The sequence below is a fragment of the Anarrhichthys ocellatus genome, unplaced genomic scaffold (genome assembly GCF_004355925.1).
Source record: "Anarrhichthys ocellatus isolate YVR2014 unplaced genomic scaffold, GSC_Weel_1.0 scaffold1743, whole genome shotgun sequence".
NCBI lineage: Eukaryota > Metazoa > Chordata > Actinopteri > Perciformes > Anarhichadidae > Anarrhichthys > Anarrhichthys ocellatus.
The window spans coordinates 389-9,895 of record NW_022281717.1 but is presented as its reverse complement, the minus strand read 5'-3'; the positions used below and the strand labels follow the sequence as shown (position 1 = coordinate 9,895).

General features: G+C 42.6%; 1 protein-coding gene across 1 annotated transcript; it reads left to right on the top strand.

Moving 5' to 3' along the window:
* Window positions 1-3,216: 3,216 nt before the first annotated feature.
* Window positions 3,217-8,735, top strand: LOC116377841 (PRA1 family protein 3-like). Its single transcript, XM_031839587.1, has 3 exons — window positions 3,217-3,400; window positions 4,586-4,803; window positions 5,289-8,735. The coding sequence occupies exons 1-3, from the start codon at window positions 3,222-3,224 to the stop codon at window positions 5,426-5,428; spliced, it is 537 nt and encodes a 178-aa protein (XP_031695447.1). The 5' UTR covers window positions 3,217-3,221; the 3' UTR covers window positions 5,429-8,735.
* The last annotated feature ends 772 nt before the right edge of the window (window positions 8,736-9,507 follow it).

Below are 9,507 nucleotides of genomic sequence, written 5' to 3'. Positions count from 1 at the left end.
GAGAGAGAGAGAGAGAGAGAGAGAGAGAGAGAGAGAGAGAGAGAGAGGACGTGGCACCTACTCTGCTCTACACGTCAACCGATCTGTGCACATAGCGCTCCACACAAGCGGACATTTAAACACGCACGCACACGCGCTTTTAACTACACGCCAGCCAGCCACACACACACACACACACACACACACACTGCCACGCGAATCGCCCCCCGCCCCCCTCGTGCGACACTTGACTGTGTCTCTACGGGCTGTAGTCTGGCTTTAGTTGTGCCCTGTTGCGCTCCGCGCTGGACTGTGCCTGGATAAGTAGATAACAACTGACTGGCTCAGCCGGTCTGTTGTAACGGAGTTAAGTTAACACCTGACTAGAAGTTGTCACATCGAAACCAGCGCAGACGATCCCCTGTAGCAGACTATTTTACAAGAACAAGAACAAAAAACTGTCTTTTAGACGCGCTGTCTGCACGTGAAACACTACTGGGATCAGACCAGGCCTGTGCGCGTCCGCGATCGCATAACATGATCGCGATCGTGTATTTAAAGAATGAATCAAACCCATTCCTGATTTATGAACGATCTGCAGCCTCTCCCCCCTCCACTCCTCCTCCCACCCCTCTCTCCCTCGCTCCCTCGCTCCCTCTCCCTCTCCAGTATCTCCCACCTCCGAAACTGCCATAATGCAACAAATGGTCCCGTGCGCTGATACAAGCAGTACAGAAAAAATAAGCTTACACACGTTCAGAACCTGAACCCTCTGGACCCCGAAACTAAAGGTGAACGGAGAGGCTCACCAGAGTCGCGTAGTCCATCGCCGCCGTGCTCGCTCGGTGTGTTGACGTGGACAGCTCTGAGCTGTCACACCGAGATCACTGCCTTTCTTTTTTTTCTTTTTTCTTTTTTTTACGGAGCCGCCCGGGCGCGATCCCGGCACCCGCAGCAGCCAACCGGATAAACCCACAGTAGCACGAGTGTACAGCACAGCGCGCGTTCCCGACTGCCTTTTCCTCCCTCCCCTCGCTCTCTAGCCTTTCACAATAAAAGTTGTTGGGCTCCTTTCGGAGGCCGTTTACAGCTCACCGCGTGTGTCCATGATGTTAAATTGAAGCATGAGGCTGTGATATTCTGTATTTTAGATTTATAGTCTTTGTAGACAAACAATTAACGCCTGTGGAGCCAAACCTGATATAGCTTGTCATTATCATCCAATTACAACAATATATCAGCATGTTCCCTCATTATGAAGAACCCGGGCCTTGTTTATCTTTGATTTAATCCCATATGGCCGCCATAAATGGTCATTGGCGTGTATTAATCCGCTTCAAAAAATAGACAAATGCGGTATTTAGTCCTGTTTGAGCGCGGTTCTGTGTTTGTTTTGAAAGAATCTATACATTTGCAAGGAATTTGTTAAAGATTGTCTGAGGAGGTCTGACAGCCACAGACAGGTGTGGTGAGGTCGGAGGTATCGAGAGACCAACTAACACATTGTTGGTGTTGGTCTTGTCATGGGATTTGTTGACAGCGAGAAGAATATCGAATAACATACGCCTTATAGTTTAGATAAAAGACAGGGCTAGTGGTGAGCATAGACTCTCTTGGCATGTGCAGGTTTTGGGTCTCAGCATGCACATGTAGCATGAACTGTACACAATGTTCATTCATTTTAGGGTACTTATAACTTATTCCCAATACCAAATGCTAATAATAGCATGTTTTTGTCTCTTCTATCAGCTGGTTTTTAAGAAAGAAACAGACATACGGTGACAACAACACATCCATGCTGAGTAATAACTATGGTATCAGTTCCTTGTCCCTGCCCTGCATGGTTTGGGTTAGGTATTCGGTATAACGTTATGGTAAGATGTCCCAATGATGTTTCAGTAAGGTTGGATGAAGGTTATGCACTGCAGAAGATGACACTACAATACACATTGATGGGGACGCAGCAACCAGCACTCGTACACCACTCTGGGGTTCAATTTACCTCCAGGTCACAACAGGAGGGCTTTTGAGCTGACCAGAGAGGCATTGCTGGGTCAATCAGGGAGTACGGTCAGTGGGACTGGTGGACCTTTCTGACCATAGTGTGTTGGGATACCCCTGTAATCTTAGATTAGGTGTCCACCACTCTCTGAAGCTTTGTCTCACTCCTCGCCTTAAGATTCCCAAACCAGGAGATCAGGAGGACATTTAAAGTTGATTCAATGAAAGATCTATAAAACAGAGGTTCAAGAGTGTAGTTCGTCAGTAAAAACAGTCTTACTTATGCTATTAGGGCGACAGGAAAAGCATCGTGCTGTAGGGGACGTTTTAGCTATTTAGCGACGTGCAAGATATGTGAAATTAGAATGGCCAGCAACAAACTGACTGTTACATCACTTCCACACCAGTCGTTCGGTTCATTTGGCCATATATGCTTACTCCTTTACATTAGATGGATTTGCTCGCCTTCTTTCAGGAAAATAATAAAATGAGGTGTTTCATTCTTATCCACTGAATGAGACTAAAAGATTCAGACACAATCATTGTCATTAGTTGCAAAAAATATTTGCCTTCTTTTCCTGTTTTTTTTTAACAATCCAAACACCGCATTCTCTCATTGAGCCCCTATTATGCTTACAGATATGCTGTATTGACATATTATAAGGCATTCAATTCCCATTGGGATACCTTGATACTGTATGGGTTACACTCTGAGGTGGTCTGCTATCATTCTGAAGTGACACACAACGTTTCCCTTTTTACTAGTTAAGTGATTTGAATTTAGGTGCAACATAGCTCACATATTACATTTAGATATACATATTACATTAGAGAGCTTTCATTTTGAAATTCCACAGAATGGCCTGAGTGAAACTCTGAGGAGCCTGATGTCAATCACAAATGTATCGTTGATAATTAGGTTTGACTAATTACTCACACAATTTAAATACAATTTTCCCTGAAATACAGGTGGTATTTACTCTCATTTTTTTAAATTGATATATATATATATTATTCACTGTGTTTTTCTCCATTATATATATACATTTACTTATATATCTTTTTATTTATTTAGGGTTTTTATTTACGTGTCAGACTGACTGACAAACTATGAATGAGCAATAGATAATTAAGTAATAATTGTGCAAATATTTCGGTAAATATTTCCCCCATCTCGCTCACGCCCCCCTTTTACCCCGCCGCGCATTCTGGGAAATTGAGTTTATTATCGCTCAGGAAAGATGGCAGGCGTGCAGCCGCCACCCCTCCGGAGCCTGGATGATTTTCTCCTGAGCTCGGCCCGGTTCTCCGCGCCCGATGTGCGCGACCTGGACCGCTGGAACAACCGCATCATCAACAACCTGCTGTACTACCAGAGCAACTACCTGGTGTCTGCGCTGGGCCTCCTGCTCGTGGTGGGGTAGGTTTCATTCTTCTGACGTGGTCACCCCGTCACCCCTAACCCTTTCTGTCTCTGTCGAAACGAACGCACTGGAAGCCTGTAGTGAACACTGTGGACGTACAGTGTGTTTGACGTTCTCCTCCAACATGACACAGAACAAATAAGAGAACAGACTTAAGGCTACAGCAGCCTTTAGCTAATGCTAATGATGCTAATATTCCTATATCCTGCTCTCCTTTGGAGAGGAAAGTGCTGAGTGAGGAAGAAGCACTCAGGGATTTGACTTCAGTAAAAGTAGCCTGATACCCCTGTGTAGAAATACTCATTCAAATGTTTACCAAAGTAAAAGTACAGAAGTATTAACATCTAAATATACTTAAAGAACCAAAAGTAAAAGTAGTCACTCTGTAGAACGGCCCTTTTCCAGAATGATATATACATTATTGTATCATAATTATTGATGCATTAATGTGTTCATCCCTTCAATGTTCCAGCTGGTACAGGTGGGGCTTATCATTTAGTGTACTGTATATACTGCAGGGTAGCTGGTGGCTAGTTACTTTTCACCATTGCTGTTGGACTGTAGTGAACGATGGATTTCAGATGCAGCCTTAAGCGACTCTGTTAGTCCGTCTGGCCCAAGCTCGTTGATTCTGACCAGATGGCAAACTCAACTCCGCCATTGAAGCCAATGAGGAAGTGTCTTAAAACGTTAGCTTTCATAGCGACTTCAAAATCAGAACTAAAGCTAATCTTAGAGGCAAAAATTATGATTATTATTTATCATTTTTTACATTCTCTACTACTTGGACGAGACGACTTTTGTCTTCTTACCTTGGCCAGACTCGAGCGTGTTTGTAGTGTTTCAGTGCAAAAGAGAGCACGAAGACTTGTCCTGTTTTATGAAGTCATCTACAAGTAGAGCTAAAACTATGGAATCAAATCTGCTTCAGTGCCACCGTGTGGCTCGTTGATGTGTTTTTAATAGTTCTTGGACTAAAATGGAGCTCTTTGGCACCGTGGGAGAAGATAATATCTGGCTTCGATGCATCCTTTTTATACTTTGGATCTGCATGCGGGATTTGTTAACAATAAGAAACAATACAGAATATTGCCAGCACCCCATTCTGTCTACTCTACAATAATGTTACTCAGTGTCTTCAACGCTTCTGTGTGTTGGTAAACGTGTCTTTTGTCTCTCAGGTATTGCCAGCCCTACCAGTTGCTCGTGGGGGCGACGGTGGTCACCTTGTTGTTCCTGGGCTTCGTCTGGGTCGCCGAGAACCAAGCTCCCATTCGCCGTTTCCGTAGAAACCACCCTACGATCGCCGTGTTGGCGATTCTCTCGGCCAGTTACCTCTTTGTGTCGGTGCTGGGAGGTGTGGCCGTGTTCCTGTTTGGGATTGCCTTCCCTATACTGAGTAAGACAGGAACACACGCATGTACATAGATACATTACATACATACCACACCAAAGCATGAACTGAACGTTCATCAGCCCAGTTTTCATTTGCTTTTGCTTTGCAGTTGGAGCATGAAGACTGTATTGTGTGCAACATACAAACACAGAAACTGACTTGCCGTCCCTTAGGCGTCCAAAGCTAACCAAGCGACGGAAGTTGCGAGTGAGAATGAGTTAGTTGGACATAGTTGTGGAATTAGTTTTATAGAGCGCATAATACTGAATTTATCAAGATAACGAGTATACATTTGCATTAACAGCAAATTGTAACTGGATCAGGTCAAACAACAGGGAGCCTCCTACAAAGATATGATGAAATATACCTCTAAAACATTTCTAATATGAACCTGGTTCCTCTGAGGGAAATAAGTCTCTCAGATAATCATCTGAGAGATGATGGTGATGTGAGTAATGAACCGATCCCCTCATCCCTTCTGTGTCCAGTGGTTCTGGTCCATGCGTCGGTGAGGCTGCGCAGCCTGAAGAACAAGCTGGAGAACAAACTGGAGAGCATCGGTCTGAAGAGGACACCCATGGGACTCCTGTTGGAGGCCCTGGGACAGGAACAGGAGGCTGGATCCTAGAGGGGGAAGAGGAAGATGAGATGTGCAGGGGGAGGGGAGGGGAGGGGGGCATCTGAAAGAAATGGATGTGAGGTTGGTGGAGAAAGGGACATAGGAGAAGGAGTAAAGAGGAAGAAAAGAAGTAAAAAGAGAGTCAGGAACAAATGAAGTAAGCGGACGCTTGGGGAAAGGACAGATGAAAAGGTTAGAACTCATCATAACAAACAAAATGATGGAATCCTCCCCGATATGCTTTTGCACTAAAAGCACACATTGTGGTGTTTCATTTGTTTAGACATGATACATTTCTGTGTTGACTGTAAGTGTGCAGTGTCGTAGCCGTATGGGCATATTCCCATTGAACCTTTGAGTGTCGACACATTGACGTGCTCTTTTCTTGTCATCCTCAAACTCTAATCTAAACGATCTGCGCTCCGTCTCAACGCCTGTGGACCTGTGACGTTGGTAGCGTCACGCGAGGGAAAAGTCAACAGATTTCGACAATAGTTATAATTTAACATTAAAAGGTTCAATGTCATGAAATAAAAGTTAAATGAGAGGGTCTCCAGCCGGTGCTTCAAAACACATCCAGTTATGGACTCACAGGTTATGATTCATTATCCTTCCAATAAGCACGTTAATGCATTAAGTGCTTATTGATAAGAAAACCTGGAAGTTAAGGCCATCCACATCTCTCATTCTGACACCAGCTGACTGGCCTGTTTACTGCCACAGTTAAAATATAATTTTATTACTTTGTTCTTGAAACAGTATTACTTAATTATTCTAATCTTACAACTTTTCTCCTTTAAGAAGTACAATTGTATTCTGACTTCATCTTCAACAGTTTATTTTATGGAAAATTACAATACATTTTATGTATCAACTATTTCCTCAACACATGATGATATTCCTGTTTTATGTAGAAAAACTACTCGATTCTTGACATTTTTCACCTTTTTCTCAGAATATTACAACCCTACAATATTTGTTTCCCCCATGAATTAGAACTTTATTTTCATAACTTTACAGCACTTTTCTCAAAAGAAATTGTTTTAATCTCTGACCCCCCCCCCTCCAGTGGCTTGAATACACAGTGGCCTGATGTCCTCCTCCATATGTTCTTCCTGCTGCGTGACCCCCACCAGGGTCTCCATACACCTCCTGTGGACAGCAGGAGACCCAAAGTATTGGTCCTGTGCTATAGGGTGTGGTCGTTGTAGTAGTAGCAGCACTGATTGGCCTTTTCATTCTCTCACCATTGCACGTGTGATGAGAAACAGAATATCATTCATGTGGAAGCACAGTGGAACATGAAAATATTCAGCATGCAATATGCTCATACTTTAAATACGGAACAAAACAACAAGTAAAACCCAAGTATCTGACAGGTCCATTATGAGCACAGACCACTGTACTTCCAGCTGTAGATTTCAGTCATCCAATGACAGTCACATTCAGCAGAGCAGACGGAGGCGATACAGTCTTGTGGTATTACGTAACTCGACCCACTGACTTCAAATGAATTCCTTTTTTCATTTAGTGTTGACTAATTCCGTGCTGCATTGAAGAGTTACTTAGATAAGATGCAGTTAAATGGGAGATCTGAAGAAGAAAACGAAGCGGCTCCTTCAATCTCAGACTCTTTGTCGAGTGTAACAGAGTGGATAAACACATGAGTCATTTCAGTGTTGAACAGCCCTCCACTGCTGCTCTCCCAAGTGCTGGCAGCTGGGAGAAGCTCTACTGGAGCAAATGAATGACTTTGAACTTCCCCTTAATTCCTTTTATAACTTAAATCCTTGTTACCATGGACAACCACTCACCAAGTTTGTTGCCTCCACTTGTGGTAGCTGCAGTTGTCTCTTTGTCATTTACTCCCGGTTTTTAGCCATGCTAGCGATGTTGGTCAATCATTCCACCACTTGGGTCCAAACTGAAATGTCTCCACCAATGCTGGATGGAGTGGAGTTTGGTTCCAGACGTTGGTGGTGCCCAGAGGAAGAGGCCACCTGACACAGCTGATCCGTGAAATCACAGCTTTCTGATTATCCAATGAAATATTTCAACATCTAATCAGGCCATGCTTTATGAATATACTAAGATGGTGAACATGCTGAACAATGTAGCTAACTAATGATCAGCACGTTAGCGTTGTCATTGCAAGCATATTAGCGATCTGACATTAGCATTTAGCTCACAACCCTGTTCCCCAGAATAAAGCTTCATACAGCCTCACAGCGCCTGCTAGCATGGCTGAAGACTTTTAATCTTGTTATTTATTCATTATTATTTATCTATATTGAAGAGTGACTAAAGAGTCCATAATTGTCATCACCTAAGTCAGTACAATGGTTGGTTCCTTGCTCTGTAGACATGATGTAGGACAGCTGTACTCTGAAGGAAGACATGTTTTAAAGACAACCTTGTTTTTTAAGCTAACGAACATTTAGAAGGAACTGCTATTTAAAAAGTGTTTGTCGGCAGTTTTATCGCTAATAATTTTGTAGCCTCGACGAAAAGCTGAGTGAAGGTATTTGACGAAGTGTATGCTACAGCTGCCTGTTGTGAGGACTATGCATTGTGTTGCTTTGGTTGAACCAAACATGAAGACGAGAAGTGTTCTATACACCTCTGCATTCCTGTATTCCTTCTCTATTATTTTCATTCATCGGCCGATTTAACATACAGATTCTTTGCCGTTTCGTCCAAGTTTGTGAAATTGACTAAACATAACATGAGCAAAGGATTTATTAAGATGCAGAAGATGCCAGCTTTTGTTTTTATGTATATGTATTTTTTGATAATTAAGTATATTGCTGACAATTGAAAGTTGGTTAGCCTCAGTGCCCTGCAGAAACAAATATTGCTATGTATGCCATTGCAGTTTTCATATTTGTCCTGTACAGTTATGTTTTAGACATTTAGCTGACGGACTCATCCAGAGCGAAGCAGGCAACATGGCTGTTCTGGGGCTTGAACACGTGACCCCACTGTTGATTGGCTCTCTAGCCGCTATCTGCAGTTTGTCTTGGCACAGCATCACAAACAATTCAGGAAACACACCTAAATCTGAGCAGAAATAATTGCTGTATGGTCGACTTTGTAACTCACAAGGATTCGCTGTTTTACTACAACGTACGTAAGGGAACGTTTCTGTGTACTTTTAACTGGGTTTACAGCTAATGATTCTAAATGTTCCGTGTTGCCTTCCATTCAGCTAAATGTTTGAATTTTGAATCTCCAACTCCATGTATTTGACTGTTTTGCCAAAAGCTGATGACATGTATTTAAAACGTTTTTTTCTAAATAAAACAAGAATGCTGTACAGCAGTGGAATATCTATCTATCTATGTAGCAGCTAGCTAGGTAGCCAAACACAGGAACTTACACTCACTCAAAATTTAGTTAAGTTAAAAAAAATGACATTATAAAAAAAAAAATAATATCCATGAAAACAGCATGTCAAATTTGCAACGACTGTCACATACAAAGATCCAACTAGACAGCTAAAGCAAGGGAGCTATACCAAGTGAAAGCTGCAGGTGAGATTGACACGGCTAGCCTTAGCTAAAGCTAAATTGACATACATTCTTCCCTGTTAACCTATGAATTAAAAATATCAATTTAATTGCATATCTTGAAATGTTTGTTTGCCATTCCACGTAACTAAATGAGACAGTAGCTAAAACCAATCATGATGGGGAAAAACCCAAGCTAGCGCATGCTAAAGATAACTAGCTCATTAGCAGAGTAGCAGTGACCACCATGTCAGCTTTTGACTCTCGAGTTCAAGATCAATTGATCTTGAGAACAAACACAACTTCCACCGGGACATAAAGCTGGAAAACATCTGGATCGAGACCAGCTCGGACGTCCTGCGAGTTTGCCTCATTGACTTTGTTGTGAGCTGCTTCATTCAGAGAGGAGCCTCTTACCGTGTCTTCTTCGGTAAGATGTCTGGCTTTACTCCTGCTCTTCACTAACTTACCCATCTGTGACTTTACATTGAACCAAAGCTCCTCATCCTCACTGTCTTTTTATTATGTCTGTATATTCTAGGTACTGACATCCCCCCCAGAGTGGTACAATGGTGGTAT

What these genes read in the sequence shown, in the direction of transcription:
- LOC116377841 (XM_031839587.1), top strand. Translation starts at nt 3,222, where the DNA reads ATGGCAGGCGTGCAGCCGCCACCCCTCCGGAGCCTGGATGATTTTCTC. An exon ending in GGCCTCCTGCTCGTGGTGGG is followed by an intron (nt 3,401 to 4,585) that starts GTAGGTTTCATT and finishes TTTGTCTCTCAG; the next exon opens with GTATTGCCAGCCCTACCAGT. An exon ending in GATTGCCTTCCCTATACTGA is followed by an intron (nt 4,804 to 5,288) that starts GTAAGACAGGAA and finishes TTCTGTGTCCAG; the next exon opens with TGGTTCTGGTCCATGCGTCG.